This window comes from Centrocercus urophasianus, unplaced genomic scaffold (assembly GCF_019232065.1).
Source record: "Centrocercus urophasianus isolate 14NV4802_14NV808 unplaced genomic scaffold, USGS_Curo_1.0 seq_18, whole genome shotgun sequence".
Lineage (NCBI taxonomy): Eukaryota > Metazoa > Chordata > Aves > Galliformes > Phasianidae > Centrocercus > Centrocercus urophasianus.
Window position 1 is genome coordinate 21,949,467 of NW_024884733.1, and position 25,113 is coordinate 21,974,579.

Consider the following 25,113-nt stretch of genomic DNA (forward strand, 5'->3'; position numbering starts at 1 on the left):
ACTGTCCTGCTGCTTGGGCCACCAGAGCTGTGCAACATGCTTCTCACCCAGGGATAGGAGTCAGGGAGTGCGTCACATCGAGCCAACATGTGTCATACCCTTGTCTGTGGGCAGGGACACGGGCCATGTCCCGGGGGGCTGTGGGAGGAGCACATCTCCATGGCCAGCCCCAAGGAGTTGTGGGCAGAGCAGTGGGACCAGGACAGGAGGGCCACCAGACTGCCCAGCTGCAGAGAAGGACATAGCCACTGACAAGGTATGTTCTGTTTTCAGGATGAAGCCAATGCAATCCTACCTTGCTGCACCAGCAGTGGTGTCGGCTCTATGGCTTGGGATGGTGCAATCAGTGAAATAATACTTGAAGGGTCCTTCAGGCTGAAGCCAATGTCATGCTTATTGGTTCAGTAGGCTTGTGATACCTTAGAGCCGCTGGGAATGGCTTGTTAGCTGGACTTACTTTTCATGGGGCAAGCTTTCAAGTGCTTCCAAGTGCTTTCAAATGTTAATCGTTGCTGGTTCGGCACCTTGGAATGGTGGGGTGAAAGGGGTTGAGTTTTGTGAGGGCTTTGAGTTGTGCTCCCCATAGACAGTAGGCTTCCTGTTTTGGGAAGACCACAGATACTGACTTATGTGCTTCTTCGGCAGGAATTTGATGCATTTCAAGATTAAGAGACAGTCTTCTTGTATTTGAGTGTCACAGTGTTAAAAGGGAAGTGTGTGGGTGAGTGTAAATGAGCTCTGCGTGCAGAGAGCTGCCTGTGTGCAGTGGGGAATTTTGGCTTCCAGATATTTAATTTCTGGTAACTGTACTTCAGGTTGTTGAAACATTTCAGTCTTGAAAAGCATTTTGCAGTTAATGAGACCACGGGGAGGCACTGCTCCCAGAGAGCTTCAGACTCAGGAGTGGAGGTGGACAGGGGGCCTTCCATTAGCAACACAATTAATTAGTGAGTACATAGCCAGAAAATGCTGGGAAAGAGGGAAATAAAATGAGAGAGTGGTTTTGATGCCCCTCGTGCAACCAGGAACAAATGAAGCCAGCAGAAGTCTGGGGTGGGGGAAACCATGGATGGCAGAGAAAATGGGGGGAGGCAGGAGATGATTCTGTATGGAGCACTGGAGGCTGCCAGAGGAAGCCCTGTGTCCTGCAGCCGTGTCTAAGCAGGGTCCTTCTAGGTCTGTGTGGTTCACATTTTGTCACTGCAGTGGGGCACGGCCAGCTCCCACCTGCCTGTAGCCCAGGCCAGCTGCTGCTCCTGCTGCACTGCAGCTTCCTGGAACCATCCAGGGGATCTGGCAGCAGCTCTGCTTGTCACGCAAGCAGCTTAACTCCTTTGCTGCTGGCTATGTGCATGCCAAAAAGCTCATCTGTCTCCTCTCCTGCATTTCCCCTGTTGCTATCTGCACAGCAGACACTGCTTCACATGAGCTCACCTAGCTGCAGGTCCCTGCAGCATGGGGCTCCCCGCTCACACCTTCTTCACCCTGTTAATTATTACAAGGGAAGCGATGAAGGCGAACGTGCACCAAAGTCCAGTGTGAAGGAGAAAATCATTAGTTCTCCCACAGCCATGAGCCAGCCAACTCCAGCCACCATGGAGCCACCCGTGCTGCCAGGGGAGACGAAAGCTGTCTTTGGGGTGGCAGACATCATCGTAGTGGTTTTGTATTTCATCTTTGTCCTCGCTGTTGGAATATGGGTGAGTGCCTGCAGTGAATGGGTTCAGCTCTGCCTGGGGCAGCATTTGATTCTCCCCAGACCATTTCTGGGTACAAAGGTTTCTGCCTGCAGAAGGCATCCTCTGCACACACCATTATCCCACGCCATAATGAACAGGCCTGGGAGGTGACACACCCATGAGCCCCTGTCCCCATATGGAGACCACTATGGGGTCATCCCCTGGAGATTGTTCTGGGAGTGGTGTAAACCTCCTGTGCTGCAAAGTAGTCTCATGCCACGGGGTGGACAGGAATGGGACCAGGTCAAGAAGAATGCTGGGGCAGGGATGAGAAGAGCGTAATGAGACTTTAGAAGCTTTGGAAAGGTTAGCAATTATTTATTTATGTTGCTCTGTGGAGACCTTTTTTTATAGACATCTGCGGTGTTCTGGTTGGCTGTTTTTCTCATTCCCATTGAGTACATTCCAGAAGTCATTAAATAGGTAAAAGTGGCTTCCTTCCAAACCTAGACTACCAGAAATCTGAGTGAAGAGAGGCAGAAGCAATGGCTGAATCCTGGCATACTTAACAGATGCTCTGAGCAATTCTGAGAGCTGATGCTGATGCCAAAACTTCAGTCTTCTCTCAGCTTGGTGGCAATGCTGCTATCTAGTCTGAGAGCTGCTATGCTCCAGCCTGCCACAAAGTCACCTACAAAGCACTGTTCTGAGTGGGGTAAGCTTGCTGATTTGGCAACAATCAGGGGAGCAGGACTAGGGTGGCACAAGATATTGCTTATAGGATGTTTCAGGCTGCTGGGAAGGGCATTGGGTCTGGCCTGAGGGTAAGCGAATGGAGGAAAACACTTTCATTTTTCCTGTGTTTCCAGTCATCGATACGGGCAAGCCGTGGAACCATTGGAGGTTATTTCCTTGCCGGGCGATCCATGACCTGGTGGCCTGTGAGTGAAAAGCATTGCTCTGTCTCTCATGATTTGAAAGCAGTTCTAGGTCTAAGGAAGGCAGGCCTAGAAGAGGACTCTGTCCATGCACTTTTTGACTATACACTTGAGATGAAAAGGATCCATTAGGAATCACCCCAGGCAACTTTGCCAACTTTGCCAAAGACCTGTGAAGCTTCCAGGTCCAAAGGACAGTTCAGCATCTTCAATTTTTTCTCAACTTCCAATTCCTCTGCTAAAGTTAGCAATAAAACTGCCCATGCAGGTGGGTGTGAGGGAGATCTGATTGCCCATTTGGGGCTCAAACTCTTGGGTCCCAACTCACTAAAGATTCCATTGTCCCCAAAGCCAAGAGAGCATTAGGTAATCTAGCAATATGCTATCCAGTAAAAAGCATTTAAAGACTGACGTAAAAATAATCCCAAAGCCCAAGACTATCTGAGCCGTTGCTATTTAGAGCAAAGTCAAGATTATCGACTAACGATGTAAGGGATATAAACTTCAAACCACCAAAGTATAAATCTTCACTATGAAGAAAAAGGATCTATTGAAGGCATCTTTTCTTGAGAGTGAAAGGTACATATAAAGATAATTTAAAGTTTGAAAGGAATAAAACCACTGCAGGAATAAATATCCTTCTCAGCCAATGCCAAACTCCAGTACCGTATATCTCCCCTGTGAGTTGTGGGTAACGGAATGCACTTCTCAACCAAAACAGGGTTTTTTAAAAATCTTTTTTCCCTTTGTATATGCGTTGCCCATAAATTTACTAGGCTAAATAAATCGGACACACAGATGTGTCTGTAAGGTAAGTTCTTTTTAAAATATTTTTTGTACTTTTTCTTGGCCACCTGACTACTAATGAAAAAGCTTGATTTGATGATTTTCTCTGATTGGGAGGGGAAAAATTAAAAAAAAAACAAACACAAAAATGGAATATTTCCCCCCTAATAACATCTTTTTTTTTTCTCCTTTTTTTTTTTCTCCTTTTTTTTTTCTTTTTTTTTTTTTTTCACCTTTTTTCTTTTTTTCTTTATTTCTTTTGGCTCAAACTGCAAGTGGCCACAGCCTCTGCTGGGTACAGCCTGAATCTTGGCATCTTCAACTTAGAACCCTAGGTCCATAACGACCTCAAACACTGTTCAGTTTTTGAATCTGTTAGTCCATTTAGAGAGCTGATGCCAACTCCGCAGTGCTTCTTGGAGGGTCGGCTCCTCGTGGTCTTCACTTTGAGTACGTGACTGGCTTACATGTACTTTTTTTATACAGGGATGACATATTTCTGCAGTGTGTTTGCCTCAAATAAGCCCCAGTGTTACATTACTGCTCCTGTGTAGTACATCACCTTCTGTATTTTTGTGTCTGATGTTGTAGATATCACAAAAAGAGCTTATATTTCTTGAGAGCACCAATTGCTACCTAAGTTGCAAATTTAGGTAGCAGCAACCAGCTCTCTAATCAGGAGTTTTCTTAGACAGGAAGGCAGAGCTGCTGGCAGGATCCATTGTGGGTGTTCATGCCATATTAATGTTTTACCTTGCTCAAGGATGAGAAGCAGATCAAATTCCATCATCTTTTTTTTCAGTTTAGCATTACTTGGGAGAGAAAATATCCTCACAGAAGATGTAGCTAAAAGCAAACTTCATCTGAAGAGAAACAGGCTCAGCTTGTCCTTAGCATCACTTCTCATTTGACCCTGAGAGATTTGGCACTGGTGTAAAGAAGAAAGTGAGGCTATATGCCAAAGAAAAGTGGTAATTAAGTCTGCCTTGTTTAAATCACCTTGGAGTTTGCTTTCTTCCAATTAGAGTGCCAATGAGCCATGGCTGGGACAGTGTTAAAGTTAACCTGAGGAATTAGCACATTCCATAATGTGGAGCTGAATATCTTTGAACCCATGTGAGCACAGTAAACAATAAAAAGCCAGCATATTTCCAACATTGATCTGGCTACAGTTCAAGGATATCCTATCTTAGGATGAGCTTCACCAGAATCCCCAGTGCTGTGCAAACCACCACATGCATGCTCTGTGCAAGACTAAAAGAGGCCAGGATGTCTGCAAGATGTGGAGAGCAGATCCCAAAGGGTCAGCAAACTTCAAGTTACCAAGGAAATTAAGAAATCCATCACATTTCATAGACTCTAAGTGGCTGCCACCAGCTTCCCTGTAAAGCAGATGCTTAACTCAGGAGAACCATTGCCAAAGTGAACCCTGATTCTGAGGGAGGAAAACCCAACTGTCCATTAACACCCAGGTACCTACCTGCAAGGAGATAAACATCCTAGGGAAAGGAAGCACCTGGGGGAAGTACTGGGGCTGGTACAGAAGTTCCACATTGTGATTTGATTTTGTGTGCCTGTGCCATGTATTTCAGATTGGAGCATCACTGATGTCCAGCAATGTGGGCAGTGGCTTATTCGTTGGACTGGCGGGCACTGGAGCAGCTGGGGGTCTTGCTGTTGGGGGCTTTGAGTGGAACGTAAGAGTCTGTTGTGTTGTCTACTAGGACGTCATGGTTTGCAAAGGGACTGTGGGTTTCTCTCCAGCATCATACACTAACAGTATCGACAACACCATGTCTTGGGGGCAGGGTTAGTGGGCCATATTGGCAGTAGATGGGTGGTTGAATGATCTTAGAGGTCTTTTCCAATCTTAGTGATTCTACAATTCTAAGTTTTCAAACCTCAGGAGAGAACCGTCCAGAAATTGAGGCAGCTTTAGAAACACGAGATCTGTTTCTTTTAGCTTAAGTGCAATCCACTTAAATGATTAGCTCTTTGACCTTCCCTGAAGCACACAGCCATATTTTTAAGATTTAGTTGCTGCTCATAGAGACTAAAATGAAAGATAATGAGTGCTCAATATGTACTTGGATAATTGCATGAGTCTGGAAACAGGGACTTTGTGCTCCTAAATTCAATGCAAAACCACGAGAATCAGCAACACTGCATTCACCTGTCAGCTGCCAAAAAGTGAAGTCTCTGGGGTGAACGTTTGGGTGTGAAGGCAGGTCTCATTCTGTCTTACTGAAATGCCCTGGAAAATTGCCACTGACACCACACGGAGCATGAAAACCAGGCCCTTTGTGTATGATGCTAATGATATTTCTCAGCTGCAGTGATGAGAAGAGAGACTAGCCAGCCTCACAATAAACATCACTCACCTAACTCTAAATCTTTTGTCTGTATCAGCAGAGAGTTCTAATGGTGCCGGATACTTGCCAAGCACAAGCAGGACCCGGCCCACCAAAGGCTTTCTCCTGAGTTATCTATTCACTGCAGCTTTTTTTCTTTTTTTTTCTAAACCCTTAAGATCACCTTTAAGTCCTTTGTGAAGAAACCCGAGCCTGTTTTCAGTTTGATGCATGTAAGACATATCACTGTATTTTAAGTAAATCTATTCGAGTAATTTTAGAAGCCCACGAAGACAAGATTGTATGTCAAGGCAAATCTAACTTCATGAGTTTAGATTCATTTCTTTCAAATTGGAAAGGGACCTTAGGATATGCCATTATTCTCTTCCTTCAGCGTGGGACATCGCTCAGCTGCAGGGATCATATAGGCATCTTTTACCTGAGCCAATCTCTGCCACTGCAGGAGACACAGCTGTTCTCCTCAATCACACTCAATCTCTGTCCCCAGGGCTTGGTTTCATTTCTGATAACTTAAATAACCAATCAAAGTAAAATCTGACTAATGTAAGGTATTTGGGAAAAAGGTAATGTCCAGAACATGGAGGAAGTGAGGTCTGATAATTCAGTGACTTTTATTTAAGCTCAACTTCTCCTGTCTGGGCTTTTGCTGGGTTTTAGAGAGGAAATACATGATGGGAGATGCCTTTACAACTTTCTAAAGACTCTTCACCTGTGGTGAAGCAGCTGAACTGCCCTTTTATCTACAAGTAACAGAAGCAGATCTGCTTCAGCCTGAAAGGAGAACATCCCAGCAGAGTCTTGCTGTTGCTTATTTTTATGCTCCACAGGGAGAGTCTGCAGCCTCAGCCTCATCACTTGCTAATCAAGCAACAAACAGATGCTCTCATCCTTCTCTAAATCACTTAACTCTTCACTGCCACCACATCAGTGGTTTCTAAGGCCACAAAATGCAATTGCAACTTGGAAGAACAGAACACACCATCTACCCAAAAGTTCTGAGTAGGGACAAAAACTCAAGAGTTCCAAATACATTGCATAGTACCTCACACTTCTTTTTTTGTCCATTGGGACAGGATAGGAGAAAGCTGCTCCTGTGTGCTGAATCATGTGCCTTTCTTTTCTCCCTCTCTCCACCAGGCTACCTGGGCACTGCTGGCTCTTGGCTGGATCTTTGTACCTGTTTACATCGCAGCTGGAGTGGTTACCATGCCTGAGTATCTGCAGAAGAGATTTGGAGGGCAGAGGATACAAATCTACATGTCTGTGCTGTCCCTCATTCTCTACATATTCACCAAGATATCTGTATGTATCTACTAGATGCAACCCTTTTGGCTAGGGCAGGGGTAGGTCGTCCTGGCACAATGCAGGGATAACTCAGATGTCCTTGAAGGGACCAGCTCGGCTACCAGGATCTTGTGTTAGTGTGTTGCTTCGCTCACATAAAGAACTGCCTGTACATTGATCATGAAAATCTACCTTCAGAAAGACCACTCAAACAGCAGTGCAATTGAGAACTATACAGGGATATAGCAGCTAATTATTAAATAGTATAAGTAAGTGCCACAACTCTTCCCTTCCATCAAACCAAATCTTTGGCAATACAGACAGGGGAACTGTGTTTTTGTAGTTGAGTTTTCAGCATTCAGAATGTTATGATTATTTCTCTGTCTTTCTATCACTTGTACTGCATAAGAAAGGAATAGGAAAAGCGATAGGTTCTGGATTAAGAGAAAACTCAGCGTCCTTCCTGGATCGCTTGCAGCATTGTACCCTGCTGATAGTTAAATGCAACGTAAACTGCTGGGTATTTCATTTCATTTAAATGCCATTAATAAAGAGGAAGAACTTATGCTCACGGATTTGATAAGCACTGCCTCTGCCCTTGGAGGGAGAGAACTGCATTCCAAAGTCCATTACAGAGGCTGAAAATGTCAGTCTCTTGTCTCCAGCTGACTGCTCTGTGGCAGCACAAATCAGTGTTGACTAGACCCCACTGAAGTGTTTAGATCTCAAAATGCCTCAGAAGATGTTGAATGGAGATGAGGCACCTTTTCTGCTGGATTCAATGCCCTTCCAGGTTTCTCATGTATCAGGCTCTGAGAAGTGCATTAAAATGAGCTTAAGGTTGGAAGCATAGGATGGATTTCCCACCTGTTGGCCATGTTGCCCACTGCTGCCACCGTTGCTCCCAGGTGTTTTGCTCTCTGGGCTGAAGTATTGCACAAGATGAAGCCTTGGAAAGAGACTTTTGAAGTGGAATTGAGTACATGGAATTCTCCTGTAATAGTGGTGTGCACAGCTACACCCTCAATGTATTTGGAGAAAAAAGGCTGATCTGAATAACCTTTCATATGATTCTGAATAACCTTTGGCAGAGCTCTATTTGCCAGTGCTTTCCAGAGCAGGACCCTGGCCCCAGTCACTGCTGTTTCAACTCAGTAGTTTCTTCTCTGTGCAGCTAACTCACGTGTGTCTGATGGATGTGGCTGGTGGAGTTTATGAGCATGATAGGTGCTTTCTATTAAGCACAGTGCCTTTGTTTGTAGAGAGCTCATTTAGCAGCTGGCTGGACAGCAGGCAGTTGGTTACAAGAACAATTTTTCTCCCTGTGCTTTTTGCTCACACGTAAGTTAGCAACTAGGACACTGCAAAGCCCTCCTCTCTTGCAAAGAAGAGCAGAGATCTCATTGCACTATGTTGTCGAAGAACTGATCCTGTACAGCTAGAAACCTGTTTGCATTTTTGCTGGGTGGGCAGCAGAAGGCAGAGAGGCTTCTGCAGTTCCTGACAGTTGCTGTCCCATCTTGGGATTGCAGAAAGTAGGAGCTGCACAAGATGCTTGCTTCTAAAGTGCTTATTTATAGAAATCTTGTCCTATCCTTTCTGTCTTGCTTTCCAAATGTCTTTACCTCTATCTCACCCCATATCAGGTTTACAGGCATTCTTTAGATGGATTTCCCAACACGTACACATCTCCCATATCACCTTCTGCATCTGAATGATGTTATCTGTGTAATTCTGGGTTTCGCCTGGTTTTTGGTTTCAATCTCTCTCACAGTAGGTCCAAACAAAACAAAGCTGATGGGGGTTTCTATCTTTCCAGGGAGGTTCTCAGCAGGTGTAACCTGTTTTACTGGAGTCAGGCTGCTGACGTTTTCAGATAAATAAATCATAGCATAAGATACCAGTGATACTTCAGAGGTCTTTCTAGCTGAGAGTGTCTCTTGGCCACTAGATCACCAGAATATGCTGATGTGCAGAACCCCTTTCCTTCTATGGATACACAAGCATAGGTTCTATGGCCCCAAAGCATGGGATCCTGTGCACCGTATTTGGCTTCAGGGGCTTCAGGGCTTCATGGTGTGGGAGTTTCCACCTCTGTCTCTCTGTGTCAGTGAAGATCATGTGCCATGAAGGCTGCCTGTAAAGTAGCCCTCATTTTGATGGCTTTGTGATCTGTTGGAATATAGGACTTTGATTTTCATTCTGCTGCTCCCAGACACTGTGAGCTCAGAGCTCAAGGAAGCATTCTCCTTGCACTGAGAACACGAAGGTTCACTGCCATCAGTCCCACAGTCTCTCCACCTCTTCCACTTCACCTCTGTAATGTTCTTTGTCAATGCTTTCATCTGCTTAGGGCTGCAGCCTGCTTTATTAGATTTCACTTGTATTAAGTACTGCTATCAAACTTCCTTTTATAAATTATTATTTGATTATATTCCAGACAGATATTTTTTCTGGAGCATTATTCATCCAAATCTCTTTGGGCTGGAACCTCTACTTGTCCACTGTGGTCTTACTAGTTGTGACTGCTGTCTACACTATAGCAGGTAAACTGCTGGCTTTAAAACACTAAACTGTGGGCATGCCCTTTAGGATGTTCCTCTTGGGAGTGCTTGGGGCAGTTGTAGGGCCCTAGGGTCCAGCTCTGTGGCAGCTTTCCCCAGTGAATCCATACTGAAGTCATACGGCTGCGGCCAAGGAAGTCTTTTCCAGATGAAATACAGGCTTCTATGTACATGTGGACACACTCTATCTGTTGTCTGTTGTTCTCCTAACAGGTGGTCTAACAGCTGTGATATACACAGATGCACTACAGACCTTGATCATGGTACTGGGAGCTCTGGTCCTCATGTTTATAGGTAAGGGGATCCTTCAGTGACATCACGCACTAGCTTAATGATCCCAAGGTCATCAGAGCTTATGAGGCTACCTCACCCTTTGGGAGAGGGAAGGTGAAGAAATGAGTTTTAATCACTCACAGAATAGGTGCTGGCACAATCCTCATTTGCCAGCAAGTCAGACTTCCTTCATCCTTCGTACTACCTGTCTGGAGGTAAGGTTCTGGATAACTTCACTTCCCTCCTTTGGGGTTGTCTGGAGTTGCCAACAAGCTTACAGAACTGCATCCCCAAAGACAAACTCAGCTCACTGTGCTCATGTAAATTCAGAACAATTCTGCTGACTTTCCATGTTGACTTTGGGAGTTACTGTGGGTTCACCTGGGTGTAACAGAATTATAAAAAAATAAAATAACAAGGAACAGACCATCATTAGTCTTTGCTTTATGTCTTCTTGGCAAACAGAGATTTAACCCATGTTTCATTTCATACCTCCTCCTCCAGCTCTTGGAGGGCATATGAACAAAGAGTAGGTGCTGAGGACATTGTGGGGATTAGGATAACAGAGGTTTTCCCGCATTAATCTTCTTCCAGGATGCACTGCTAAAACCACAAGGACTCTGGGCAAGATCCAACTTAGTTCTATACATGCTTTGACTGCCAAAAGCGAGAGCAGAATGAAAAGTAAAGAGATGAGAGGAAGATAACTGAAAAGAATGCAATCGGTAAACTCAGATAAGGAAATAAAATTAAATTATTGGCATTTTCTTTTCAGGATTCGAAAAAGTTGGCTGGTATGAAGGACTTAAGGAGAAATACAACACAGCTATACCCAAGGTCATAGTCCCAAACACAACCTGTCACCTCCCACGTGAGGATGCCTTTCATTTGTTCAGGGACCCAGTCACAGGGGACATTCCTTGGCCGGGCCTTGTATTTGGACTCTCCGTGCTGGCTCTTTGGTGCTGGTGCACTGATCAGGTAAAGAAAGACTTTTCCTCTCTGGGAGTCCCCTGTAGTGTTATTTCCAGTCCGCTCCTCCAGTCCACTCCTTTGTAGATCTGTGAGCTGAGACATGACTGTGCCTTGCTGTGTGGGAGTTACTGCCACTGTTACTGGACTAGACCACTCTTTCAACTTCCTCAGCAAGCAGCTGGTTTTGTGCACTTCTTGGGGTGGAGAGAGTAGGTGATTTTCATCCAATTTACCCTCCTGTGGGCTGCAGTTTGTGCGATGAGGATATAGCAGTGCAATCTGGAGCTGGCTCTGCAGTGACCTTGTGTAGATCTCCAGATAAATTGATTGTACTCCAGCAGGTCTCTGATTTCTCATCCCTATCCAAGCTACAAACAAGGAAAACTGTATTTGTTTCTTACAAAATTTTGTTTTTGTTGTTCAAGATGGGATAATCATCAAAACCCACCACTGATCTTTCACTGAATCAGATTAGGCTGCTTCATTCCTTGTCTCTTGCTGCCGTACAGCTGCTGCCTCCAGTCCCCAAGGTGGCTTCATTTCAGTCAAGGGCGAAATTATTTCTGTAAGGAAATTTCCACTCTGCCCTCTCCCATAGCCTGTGTGCTGAGCTCTGAGCAGGCTGCAGACACTGAGATGGGAAGGTTGCCATTGGCATGCAAAACAGCCTGGGGTCCTGTTGGGTGAAAGTCATCCATGAGCACAAGAGGAAGGATGGATCCTGCTCTCTCTGCAGTGCTTCTGTTCTGCTTCCCACTCTCTGTCTGACCAATTGCAGGTGATAGTTCAAAGGTCCCTCTCTGCCAAGAACCTCTCCCATGCCAAAGGTGGATCAGTGCTGGGAGGATATTTGAAAATCTTCCCTATGTTTTTCATTGTCATGCCAGGAATGATCAGCAGAGCTCTTTATCCAGGTAAGCCTTCTCGTGTTCCTCACTGCAGAGCTTTACACCTGCTATGAGCACTAATTGCACACAGGTTCTCCAGCACTTTCACACCTCAGGCATACTTGTATGCTTTCTTGTTGTGCACTCGTGTTCCCAGGCCTTTCCTCCATCTCCAGTGCTCTCACAGTGGCAGAAGTTACCTGGAGTATCCTTATGGGGCAGGTTGTGCTAGAGGGAACACAGAGATCATGCTGTGGATATTGCTTGTTTCTGTGTAGGAAGTTGATAAGGTGAAATGCTTGAAGCATTGAGGTTCTCCTTCAAGTTCTATGGACTGTTTCCAGTAGGCATTTGGTGAGTCTTAGCAGGCTACCATGCAATTTTATGCAATTCCTGGTAGACTAAGTGCAGCAGGCCTCCTTTGTGGAAAAAATAAACAGAATTCCCCTCATGTTGTCTCCCAAGGAACTTTCCTTGCTCATTCCTTCAGAGCACACCACTTCCTGGGGAGAATGCCCTTGTTAGAATGCTCATACCTGGAGGAAGGAGCTTCAAGTGCCTCTCTACCAGAGTTCATCAAATAGGATGCAACATCCTTGGTAGCCCAGCTGGCAGGATCATGGAAACTTACAAATCATCAGGCATTAAAAATATACAACATCCAGGAGACAGAACTAAACAGAACAGCAAAACCATATATCAAAGTTTCACTTTTATTTTATGACAGAAAATGTTCTTCGGCTCTACTTGCTTTTGCTACATTTTGGCTTCACCTCAGATTTGTATGAAATTAAAGAGGACATCGAGATTTGTTCCCCTGGGTTATACATCCTACGGCTGTATAGGATTTATGTGACTTCTTGTTCTTTTCATGTCTCCTACAGATGAAGTGGGCTGTGTGGACCCGAGTATCTGTAGAAGGATCTGTGGAGCTGCAGTGGGTTGTTCCAACATTGCCTACCCCAAACTCGTGGTAGAGCTCATGCCTGATGGTGAGAAACTTTTATGGAAGTGGGCTCGAGCCAAGCTCTATGCAGAATCAGATTGCCTTAATCCATCCTAAGGACAAGGAAATCTTGCAGTTATCAGCCATTGCCATGCTAAAGTAGTGCTGGGAGGCTAAAGTCCTGAATTTTTTTGCTCCCTCAGGGCTCCGGGGTTTGATGATTGCCGTGATGATGGCAGCCCTGATGAGTTCCCTCACCTCCATTTTCAACAGCAGCAGCACCCTCTTCGTTATAGACATCTGGCAGCGGATCCGTAAAAATGCTTCGGAGCAGGAGCTGATGATTGTGGGCAGGTCCTTACGTTTCTTTATGTCTTTTTACTGGCATCATCTGTTTTGACTGCAGCATTTACATTCTTCAGTCTGGACACACTAAGAAAAACCTGGTGCCAAAGACATAGATCAGAAACACAGCCTGGGAAGAGCATTGCAGTATCCAGCTTCATCTCAGATAGACCTGGTCAAAGGATACATTGAGCTTACTGCTGTGCTAGGTAGATCATTACTTCTCTGTTAGCTAAACTTAGCAAAAATACTGACGTAAATCTGCATTTTAGGAAAGGCAAAGGTGCTCTGGAGTCACTGTCACTGGAGGTCTTTAAAAACATGATTTTCACATCAGGCTGTGGCAATACATTGCAGTCGCTCCTTTTTGGGAAAAAGAGCAACCTTGATGAGCTGGGCCTCCCAGCTCTCTTTTTCTGTGGTAAGTTACAGTGGCCTTTACAAGCAAGCCTTAGTATTGCACTATATTAGGGGCACATAAAGTTCTCCTCTTGATAGCAGAATTTAAGCTGCATATTTGTGCTATTTCCTTCTCAATTCACAAGTACTGTTTCAAACCTTTATGCTGGGATAGGTGAAGGATACAGGCTGTACCTCACTCTGCCACTGTAGAGTATGGAAGTGCCTCTTCCTCACCCACATGGAGAAACCTCTCTAACATGCAATACAAAGATGACGAAGGGATATAACATGCCCTTGAGACCACAGGATCAATTTTAAAAAAGAGAATATGAGTTGGAATTTGGCAAAGGCACTGGACCAAGCATGATATCTGCTTGTAGAGGTGGGAGAAAGGTTGCTAATGATCACAAGCTTCCAGCTCTCTATGTCGTCTGAGAGAAAATCCTTTGAAGTACGTGTCACTGAGGACATGTGAAGTTGAGGGGGTTTGCACTGGCCGAGGGTGTGAGCCACCAGGCCCTTGAGGATCTCTCACATGTTGTCTGGCAAGTCCCAGAGCAGCTCGCATTGAAACCTGTGAAATCACCTCTGGGATTTGATTGATCTGATAATAGTAGAGAATGATTTTCTCTTTCCCTCTGTAAACACAATTCTTCAGAGCGACGTCTGGATTTATAGGTAGGAAATTCTGGAAGCGACTGGAATTCGCTGCAGAACTTTATTTTGAGGTTGATTTCTCCAATAATAGAGCTCATGCAATTTTATCCTCACCTTCCAGAGTCTTCATCCTCATCCTGGTAGTCATCAGCATCCTCTGGATCCCCATTATTCAATCAGCCAACAGCGGCAAGCTCTTTGACTACATTCAGTCTATAACCAGCTATCTGGCTCCACCCATCACAGCGCTCTTCATCCTGGCCATCTTCTGCAAGAGGATTAATGAGCCTGTAAGTGGCACGTGAAATACCAATTGATGCACATACCAAATTACATAGAATAAATGATTAAATATTTCCCCTCACTTTCCAGCCTTGGAGATTCCTTCGACTCAAAACCACTCCAGCTAAAAAGTGTGATGATTAGAAGGCATTTTCCTGGGACATATTAGTAGATCTTAATCTCTAGTGTGTGTGTGTTTTGCTTCCAGGAAGCCACTGCAAGGAATACTTCTTGTCAGTCTCATTTGAACTCACAAAAGCCCAAGATGTTCTACACTTCAAGGATGGGATCTCAAAGTCTAGTTGGAGGCATGTTGCTAGGAGGAGACTTGCATTATCTGTGCTCTATCAATTCCGTGTTCAAGAACTGAAAAATAAAATGAGGATTTAAAACTAATCCTCCTTTGATGTGTGTCAGTATGGTATTCTATCAAGCATAAAAGGTTTTGCTCTATGAAAGAGCTATATTAAAGAAAAAAAAGAAAGAAAGAAAGGAAAAGAAGAAAAAGAGGAAAGTTTCAACCAAGGGTATTGTGCAGTGAGTGTTTCTTTATGCTTGCCTTCCCTCAGGGTGCTTTCTGGGGCCTCCTGTTTGGGCTGGCTGTTGGTCTCATTCGGATGATCATGGAGTTTATTTATAGTGCACCATCCTGTGGTGAGGAGGACAGAAGGCCGGCTGTGCTGAAGGACCTGCACTACCTCTACTTCGCGCTCATCCTCTGCGTCCTCACCGCCACTGTCATTGTCCTCATTAGTTTCTGCACCCCTCCAATCCCTGAAGAAAAGGTAAGTGACTTTTCTCAGAAACCCCATTTGGTTTCCAAAAATCTCTAGAATCTCTAGTCCTTTTCACGCCGTGGCTAAGAAATGGTGTGTAATGCTGCAAAGAAGCACTTGCTCCATCGCTTTCTGTTCCCCAGCTCTCACAGTGTTAATGCTTCCTGAGGCACTGAAATTGAGTGTGAGTTTCCATGCTGACACTGGAGCTGGGCAGACACCACAGCCCATCATAGCTGGAAGAGAAAGAAAAGAAGGAGGGGGAGGGAGAGGAAATCATGTTACAGAGCACTGCTGAGGAGAAATTAAATATATCTAATTGTAGCATCTACTCTGTTTCAGCAGAGCCAGCATCAATCTTGCAGGCAAACAAGATTAATAACTTTTGCAACATGGGCATTTAGGAAAATTGTCCCAATGTGATCTCAATTACATTTAATAACTTTGAGTCAGGCGCAACTTTCTTTTACTTAACACATTAAAATGGTGCAGAGTTGGGAGGCTTCATGTAATAAAACCTCAGAGCGACTCTTTACAGTGCAAAGTTTTAAAGCAGCTGTCAATATAACAAAGCTGCCATCTACCTCCAAACAAAGTTACTGGATAGATTTAAAATACATTGTGTTTTATTTTTTTTTCTAACTGTGTGAGGAAATGAGGGTGATGCTATCACAGCATTTTCTATCTGTTGCTTCCTCATAACTTGCAAAGCATTAACCAGCGCCGTCCATGTTTGATTGAATGTTAGCGGTGTCAAAGATACCCAGCTCCTAAAGATTACATGAAAGCAGGTGCTCAGATAGAGGAGAGGCAGAGAGAGATTGTCTTTGTGTCTGCTTTGAGATAAAGTCTCAGCTTTTATTAGCTATCAGAGGATCCACATGGGAGAGAAATACTGGCAAGGAGGCACCATTAGTTCTGCAGCTTACGTTGTTCGCTGCTGCTCGGGGTGGCCAGATGGTTGCCAGCAATTAATTACTGTGGTTTAATGAGTTCCCACTCATCATCTGACCTGTGATAACTAAATGTGTGCAGTGCTCCCTTCCCACAGCAATAGCAAGATAAGATGCATGAGCATAGCACTGGCAAATAGTGAACATTCATATCCACCAGTTCAGAAAATGAAGAAACTGACCGCAGCACCTGCATCTTTTTGATCTGAGCTCAGAGGTGTAAAAGCATTTTCTCTTAAGGAATGTGTGTGTTGGGGGAGGAGGTACCAAAAACGTCTTGTAGATGGGTGCAGACCTTAGAAAAATTAAAATGTAATCACCGAGTCTTAGAATCAGGTCTTCAGGACTGCTGCCTAACCTGCCTTGATAGACAAAGTTACCTTCGTCTCTCATATCTATCTGAATTCTGTGAACAATATGGGGTATGGTCTACCCTTAAGAAGATGGTAAACAGCTTAATTATCTGGTCAGATCCAGCCATTTTATTAATAATTACATCACTAGTGCTTCTTTGCTTTGTATGGTATAGTTAATACAGTTAATGCTGTGGCAGTGGAATGCTGGACACAGATGCTCAGACAATCATCTGATGATGGAGATTTCAGATTGAGGGCAGCTTTTGCCCTGGACCTGAGCATGTAAATAGGGCTGGGCCATGCCTGTAGCAATGTGGGTTTCCAGGACGCACTGCTGAGGTGCTGTGGGGATGCTGAGACAGCCCCTCATCATCTCAAGTTAGTCTGTGGCCACGCTGAGATTGGTCAAGGACAGAAATATTGTGGAAAGAAGAGCAGGAGGTAGAAAGCAGAGCAGGTAAGTCAGCCCCTAAGTCTGGCTGAAGCTGGCACCTGATTTAAGTGTTTGGCCACAAGCTACTTTGGGTTGTTGAGTTTTGGCTTGCAAAACAGGAAACACGGTGAAGAGACTGTATGTCCCTATAACAACGGCTGAAGAGAAAACTGGTGGTGGGCATGAGGGCTGGAGGTGTGTGAAGTTGTGGCCCTTCCCAGTCCCAGTGCTGGGCAATTCACGTGGTGAGCATTAGATCTTCCCCCATAAATATCACTTGGGGCTAATCTGCCAGCCCTTATCTGTGCAGCACTTCGAGAAGTAATGATGAAAGATACTATATAAGGGCTAGAAATTACACCATTTATTATGTCAAGCAAAAGTAAAAACAAGCCTCTAAAGTAAAAGCCGAATGAAATACAGTGATAGATCAGATTTCAGCAGATGTAAATCAGCATAGCTCCACTGCCTTCAAAGACCAGCAACAGCTGCTGAGCACAGTTATGCCACTTTATACAAGCTGAAGATCCACACAGGACAACTTTAAATATTGAATCCCAATTCTTTTCAGATAGCAAATGGGAAAAAGGAGAAAAGAGATTTGTATCTGATGTTAGAAAGGTATAGCTAATGTGCCCGACTTTAAATGAATTACAATCCGAGAACTGCAAGCTGTAGCATTTTCTCCTGCTGTTTTGGACACTCTCCCATCCCTGTGGTGATTGATGCTGTGCTGGAAAACAACTATGCAAAGAATTTGTTTGGTATGCTCCAGAGTTCATGTGTCTTCATTGTAGGTAGTCCATATTGTGTCACACTGTCCTTGAAAACCCTGCAAAAGAGCTTACAATTAAATTTGAGACTGTGAAGCTGAAACACAACTGTCAGGTGCCAGATGGCATTTTGGAACAGAAGGATTTATTTGAGTTTACAAACAACAGAAGAAAAACTTTGCTGAGTTCTTGTAAAAGCCCCTGTCCAAGGAGAATGTGGGGGTGAAAAGGGAGAGAAGCAGCTCCCAGAGTACAAGTACTAGAGAAGCAGGTCACCTCCTCTGGTGTCAGGGCTCATGCTGACATGCTGATGGATCAGCAATTCCAGCTGATGTGCTCTGGAACTCGGGATGTTTTCTCAGTGTGCTGTTGTCTGGATTCAGTGCTTTCTTTAGGTGTGCTGCCTGAGAGGAGCACCAGGCCAGCGTGTGCTGGGCTTCTTTGGTCCTGGTTCTTTGGTGTGTGTCCTTCAGCAGATGACACAGAGGAAAAGGGTGACCTTGAGGAATTCAGTCATCCCAAAACTACTCTGGGGAGGTTGAAGCTGGAGAATGGGTATGAGGCTTCATCAGGGAGCCCTCTGGGGTCCTGGCTTGCTGTGTTGAAGAGGTTAGCACAGACAGAGCACCACTTTGATAGAATTATAGAATGGCTTAGGTTGGAGGGGACCTTAATGACCATCCAGTTCCAACCCCCTGCCATGGGCAGAGTTGCCAGCCACTAGATCAGGCTACCCAGGATCCAATCCAACCTGGGCTTTAGTGCCTCCAGAGATGAGGCATCCACAAGCTCTCAGGGTAACCTGTTCCAGGTCTGGGGTGGTTCAGTGATGCTCTGTGATGGGGTTACCTGTGTGTCTGTACTGCTGGGAATGGCTCTCACTAGCAGAACCTGAGCCCCAGGGAATCTCCAGCCCTGCAGGTTTGGATGCAGCGTGAAGGGGGTTGGTCACACAGTGACATGCAGGAAGAAAAGCAAAAAGACAAAAGTTTCTCAAACCCTTCAGTACTCTAAAACTTTGATACGTTCCAGTGACATTTCCTAAGTGATTAAAAAAAAAAAAACTTTGAGAAAGATGAGGATCATCAAATGAAAGCAATTTAGCACATCGTGACAAGAAAGATTAGCCCTGCCCAATGCTCATCTTAGTTGAAAATGATTTAAATAAAGCTATAAATCTTCTGGAAATTATGCAACATTGTGTGTCAGCTGGAAACTGCTGCCTAGATTTGTGTGTGTGAAATTCAAAAATTAAACCCATGTTACTTTGTAAAGTGACCCATTTGAGACGTTCATTTCCATACAGGCAGAGCAAGGGCACAGTTTCTCATCAGGCAGATGTGTGACTTTTCCTGACCAGGGCTTTGCTGCCCCAGTCTTGTTCTATGGGATGTCCACGAATTTGGGTAACTGCTGTTGTGTTGTGTGGCCTTACTATTTGGCTCAGTCACAGCATGCAGGAGTTAGAAAGTGGCCACCAAGCTCCTCAGTGTGCCATAGTCAGCCAAACAAGCAGCAGCCCCCAGCTTAAAGACCTGAGCACCTGGGATTGTTAATGCCACTCCACAGCTGGGGAAAGGACTGCTGAGGTTTGCAGGACTTCCTATGTGCTTCCCCTCCCCACGACGTGAGAAGACTTTGAGGCCTACCCTAGGACAAGGGCTTTGCTCATCCCACTACTGTAGAACAGAGATTGCAGCCACGAAAGCCTTTCCACAGCTCATTTACACACATGGCTTTTGAAAGCATGATGCAAGGAGGAGCAGTAACTCCAGAAAACTGGAATTAAATATGAACAAGAAAAATCCCAAGTGAAAAAAAAGTAATTCAGACCAACATGCCCAGAGCTCATTCTTTTTTTTTTCTTCTTTTTTTTTTCCTCTTGTAAGTACACCCATTGCTGTAATGCACAGGATAACCATTCCTGCAAACTGTGACTTGTTTATCACCACTCTGGCTCTGTCCCTCTGCACTGCTTCAGTCAGAGAACAGAGAGACAACGCTGTTGCTTTTCCACCAAGAACTACAAGATAAACTCATTTGGAAGTGCAGGTTACTGCTTGGATGTGAGCTTCTCTCAGCTGTGAGGCTTAATGCTCTTTCAGGGTTTGCTTTTCCTATTAAACTACAGCTGAGATGAGACAAGATCCTCCAGCCTGTTCCCACATCCCCGAGATGAAGCCACTCAAACAGCAGCGTCCTGATGGCCATGTATCCACATCATGCCCTATGGCCATACACCCATGTGCCAATACACAGCTGATCTTTATCTGCTGAGAGTGGGCAGAGGGTACAATTGCTGTCTGTAACTGGCAATAACCAGAGAGGGCTATTCTAGCTTTTTTTTTTTCTTTATTTCTCTCTTGCTTTTTTTTTTCTTTTTCTTTTTTTCTTTTTAATTGACTTAATGGCCCTTCCCTGCTGGACAGCTGCTGTTCTGGACACAGATCTTCGTCATTATTTCAAGTCACTAAACTGAGCACAGTTAGTAATCAGTGCCTACTAAAAGGTATCTGGTAGAAACAGGGATGGATTAAGCAAAAAGAAAAACAGACAAACAGATGGAAAGAAGCTAGATTAACTCACCATTTTTTCCTCAGCTTTTCAGCTCAAGCTGGCTGCCTTTTGTTTCCAGCGTGTGGACACCTTTACAAAGGGGAAATGGCAGGGGAATAACCACTACCCCCAGAACCACTCTCCCAGCACTGTTTTGGAGAGAGCCTTGACTTGCATACCCATCTGGGACAGGCAGGCCATAACCTGTGTTCTCCATCCTTTTTTCAGCTTGCTTGCCTGACGTGGTGGACGAGACACAAAAAATCTCCTGACATTGATCTGAAAACTTACAAGAGCGGATCAGCACAGATAAACCCAGCTAATGGAGAGCACGACTTAGTTGAAAGTGCAGATGCATGCAGTAAGGAGGAGGCAGGTAGGGGGCCTGGCTGTGTACAAGCACACTTGTGTGCATGTGAGTGCGTAACTAGGACCCCCCCCCACACACACACTTGTCCAGCCACAACACATGAGAGGTCAGCTGTTGGAGTAAGCACTTGTATTTATGGCTATACCAGTTATGGAGATGGGAGTAATGGAAGCGTTGTGGCTTTTAGCTTTCCAGACAGATCTGCTAGTGTGTTTCTTTCTTATCGTGCTCTACTCAATGGCTCATAAGAGCTGCTATTTTTGAGAATCAGATAAAACCCACTATTCACTGAAATGCTTTTCCTCCACCCAAAAATCAAGTCATTTGCTCACGCAAACTACCCTGATGCAGTCCTGGTCTGGTTGCAGCTTTACTTTAGCCCCTAAGGCCTGGTACTTCATGGCATGATGGACTCCTTAGAGGGGAGTCAACAGCCACCTACTGTGACCCTTGGGGGTGGAGGTCTGTGCAGCTGGGATGCTGCTCATCATCCCATTGACACTGGAGCTTTGTGTCACCACATCTCTTTAGCTGGCTCAGCAAAATGCTTTAGAGGAGATCTGTATCACTACTGCAAGAATTCTTCACTCCCTCCTTTTGTTGGTCTGTTCAAAGGACATTGGTGCCAACTACAGCCAAGATAAACAGAAATGAACAACAACAAAAAAAAAAGCAGTACCTTTATTTTTCTTTTTTTCCAGTAGAGTAAGCTTGGGCTTAAGTTACATGCAGATGTTCATCTACTTAAAACTTATGTATAATTTCTTATCAATTCCTAGTTCTCTCAACTGGCTCATTTTTTGTAAACAAATGTCTCAGTAATTTGGTAATTAGTAATGATGGGAAAGGAAATACGGAGTACGAAAACTGACAGTTTAATGAGTTCTTGGATAACACCTTTTTCAAGGCCTTACGACATTCTGCCTTTCCAAAAAAAAAAAAAAAAAAAGTTATATTTGGAAAGCACAGCCAATGAAATACACACAGCATAGGACTGACAATTAAAACACATACTTCACCTGGCCTGTCACACGTAATAAATAAGCCGGGAGAGCTCTAAAAGCACCATCATGCTGTCAGGAACTTGTGAATGTGGATGGAAGATGGGCCAGGGAGGAGGGGGAAGAAGTCTGTTAATTAACTAATGAGTGATTGGCTTTGCAATCAACTAGCTGCAATCAGGCTGTGCTATACTTGGTAGAGGCAAAGCTTTCTCCTTCCACTTCCCATCATCTCCCATCACCATCTCCTATCCCAGGTGCACCTCAAGAGCCATTGCAGTTTGGCCAACACAATCTGGCAGAAGGAGGCAGGGAATTGTCCCCTCTAGATGGTAACAGTGATATTTTCTCTGTGTTTCACAGTACCCAAGCCTCCCTTCTGGAAAACACTCTATCTCTGGTTCTGTGGTCTGTACCCCAGCCCCACATCAACTCTGTCCCAGGAGGAGAAAGCTGCCCTGGAGCGCAGACTTACCAGCATTGAGGAGAAGCCTCTCTGGAAGGCTGTTTGCAACGTTAACGCTCTTCTCCTGCTGACCATTAATGTCTTTCTGTGGGGATATTTTGGCTGAGATGGGGTTGGGCAGTGCATGGCTTTGGTTTACTACCGGTCTTCTCATCCTCACGTCTGAGCTGGAGGCTTTGGGTGACAGATTCTGCTGATGGTCCCCATGTGCCTGGGCATGGCCCTTCCCCAAGGCACTGCTTGCTGGAAATGCCTCCTGAGCCAAGGAGTGACCAAGACTCAAACCCGGTTGCAGACAAGATACATGAGAAAGCACATGGGAGCCAACAGAGCTGGGGTCAGCTTTAGAGCAGAGCCAAACCTGACAGGGAACAAATGTCTGGAAAGCCTGGAGCCTTACTCCTCTCATGCAACCTGACTGCCCCACTGCTTTAGGGGAAGAACTTCTGGCTTACATTACTGTGGGGGAGGAGGCTGAAGCACTTCTTGCAGACTTTTACATGACCAAATTGAGATGGGGTTAGGGTGCGATCACTGAATTAGTGACAATCCAGGCTCCTGTAGCTACCCCAAACCTACACTGGACAATCTCCCCTCCCCCCACCCCATATTGGCAGCAGACAGACCCCCACCAGCCCCTGGCCTGTCCCTCTTCGCTCCCGGGTGAATCTTGCCTTTAACAGCATTACCAGCAATAAAAGTGCCTTAGTAACAAAGCCAATTTTGACTCCAGGTTATTGTGGCTATATATCCTGCAGTGACACATCAAGGTCTCCCTGGGACCACCATGTCATAGCTGTGGGATGGAAATGAACACTCCTCCACGGGCCGGGTCACTTGGACTCCAGGCCCCCCTGCCTCCCCTTGGGACTACCATGAAACATGCTATAGCCATCACGTTTTAAACCACTTTGTGAAGAAAAGATGGAAGTACCTACTGTTAATAACACTGCATGGTGGTTAGGACCTGAGAAGCCTAGAGAAGATTAAAAATCCCCATGGGGTTGTGACCCTTTACTCCACCACATCCAAACTTCCAGGCACGGGCTGAGCAGGGAGGTACTGTGAATCACAGTACCATGAAGATGAAGGAATCACGGAACAATTGGGTTGGAAGGAGCCTCAAAGCCCATCTACTTCCAACCCCAGCCATGGGTTGGGTGCCCTCAGTACATCAGGCTGCCCAGCGCCCCACCAGCCTGATCTTGGGCACCTCCAGAAATCGAGTTACCAGCTGCAATTAATAGCAGGGTGATGTCTAATTAATAAATGGACACATTTCTAATACTCAGGCTCCCACCTGAGTATCTCTGAGTCAGAGGTCTTGAGTGCTCCTGAGCCACAGAGCCCCCCAGCAGCACTTAGCTTGATATCTTTTATTGTTGGTTTTTTTTTTTTTTTTTGACCACATATCCTGTAAGCTATCAGAAATGCACCACAGAGCAGGATGAGGGGCAAGGGGCAGTTTTTAAAAGCATTTGAGACTGTTCTTTTCCCCTAAGAAAAATGCTACTTTTGCAGAGAGTAGAAGTAGAGCTTACTAAGCCTTTTATTTTTAACAATACAAACAGTTCTAATGTGGGGACTTTGTGCCCTGACTCTTCCCTTCCTCATCTCACCCACAGATCTTGGAGGACAATGCTTCCCCTAAAACGATGATGCCTGTGTCAGTTAAAGCAAAATACTTCAAGCGATGTGACTGCATCCCTTAGCTTGGCCACAGAATCTTTCCCTTCCTTCTATTTCCCTTCTTGGTTGAAGACTGGAGATGAGGAGAGTTCCCTTTCTACTAGTTCTCATTTCAGTCCCTCTGTTCCTTCTGTCTGCCTGCACCCACATGAGCTTCCTTTGTATCTCCAGCCCCTCCATTCCAGCCTTGGTGACCTCCCTGTTGGGTCACACCTGAGCAGCACGGAATGAGCACATTCATGAGGTCAGGAGACTTCTAGCACCACCCCCAGGAGATGTGCATGGTGAGGCAGAGCCAGACCATGCCACAGCCATAGTCAGGCAGCAGCAGCTCCGTGCTCCCCTGGGAGCAGGCTGTCATCACTGCAGAACACAGCAGCCTAGCTCCTCACCGTGCTGATGGATTGCAATATCCTGACGGGAACACATCGCTTTCAGGGCTGTAACCAATATACAAGTCCATTGGCAGCAGATGTTATTAACGATGCCAATACATATTTTCTTATTAATCTTCCATACTAGGCTTGTGTCTATCTGCAAATGATTATCATTCATTTTCCTGACAAATCTATCAAGATCATTTATTACTGTTCAGCAAAGGATCTTCTTTTATACAAAGATTAATAACATTGCATTTTATCTGGCTGGCTGAGCCAAAGGAAATGAAATTAACAATGAACCCTACAAACGTGTCATCACTTTAATTTACCAGAAAATACTTAAAAATGTTATTTACAAGAATATACGCTACAGTAGGCACAGTTTATTACAAAGAAAAGAAATGAAATGCCATACATACATTTTAGCAGGATGGAGAGAAAGTTAGCAAGCAGAGCTGTGTTGTCTCCGGTTCCTTGCACTCATTTTGTGGGCCAAAGGGAGCAGGGCATGCAGGCATCAGTGCCCAGGGGAACCACAGCTGGAAGTTGCTTCTGGGCTCTGTGGTGCTACCCAGGATCTCAAGCTCTGATCCCTGCAGGCAGCATTGCCCTGCTGTATTCCTATGAGAGAAAACTTCTTCGGGATAGAACTTACAGAGATCTGAGGGAGAGAAGGGGACATGGGCAGGTAAGCGACTCTCATGGTCGCTACTACAAAAAACACACCTGTGAACTTACATGGCCATGCTTCTTTTCTTCTGCTTTTTCTGCTCCTGGGTAGGGTTACTCCCTTTCTTACATTTGAAAAAAAAAAAATCAAAAGAAATGATAACCATACACCAAAGAATGTATCATATACTGCCTTTTAGTGCAAGCAATAACAAAAAAGCTTAATGTTACCATTGCTTTCACACTGTTTTATTTGTTTTACGAATCTCAGCTCGGAGCCCAGCTCTGGTGGAGCCCCCAC

At 45.0% G+C, this 25,113-nt stretch overlaps 1 protein-coding gene across 5 annotated transcripts; it reads left to right on the forward strand.

Annotated features, from left to right (window-relative positions):
* The first annotated feature begins 68 nt into the window (after nt 1-68).
* Nucleotides 69-22,787, forward strand: SLC5A9 (solute carrier family 5 member 9). Of its 5 annotated transcripts, XM_042819988.1 has the most exons (15): nt 69-256; nt 646-721; nt 1,503-1,700; nt 2,549-2,620; nt 4,996-5,100; nt 6,913-7,077; nt 9,500-9,605; nt 9,837-9,917; nt 10,672-10,877; nt 11,650-11,785; nt 12,643-12,750; nt 12,908-13,058; nt 14,230-14,398; nt 14,960-15,175; nt 20,466-21,241. In XM_042819988.1, exons 3-15 carry the CDS (start codon nt 1,572-1,574, stop codon nt 20,853-20,855), a joined length of 2,034 nt encoding a protein of 677 aa, XP_042675922.1. In that variant the 5' UTR covers nt 69-256; nt 646-721; nt 1,503-1,571; the 3' UTR covers nt 20,856-21,241. The 5 variants fall into 5 exon arrangements, with proteins under 5 accessions (XP_042675922.1, XP_042675920.1, XP_042675923.1 ...); XM_042819986.1 differs by lacking the exon at nt 646-721; XM_042819985.1 differs by lacking the exons at nt 69-256; nt 646-721 and adding an exon at nt 21,972-22,787 and having other exon boundaries at nt 1,425-1,700; nt 20,466-20,613.
* Nucleotides 22,788-25,113: the final 2,326 nt, after the last annotated feature.

What these genes read in the sequence shown, in the direction of transcription:
- SLC5A9 (XM_042819985.1), top strand. Translation starts at nt 1,425, where the DNA reads ATGAGCTCACCTAGCTGCAGGTCCCTGCAGCATGGGGCTCCCCGCTCA. An exon ending in ACATATTCACCAAGATATCT is followed by an intron (nt 7,078 to 9,499) that starts GTATGTATCTAC and finishes ATTATATTCCAG; the next exon opens with ACAGATATTTTTTCTGGAGC. An exon ending in TCTGGTCCTCATGTTTATAG is followed by an intron (nt 9,918 to 10,671) that starts GTAAGGGGATCC and finishes TTTTCTTTTCAG; the next exon opens with GATTCGAAAAAGTTGGCTGG.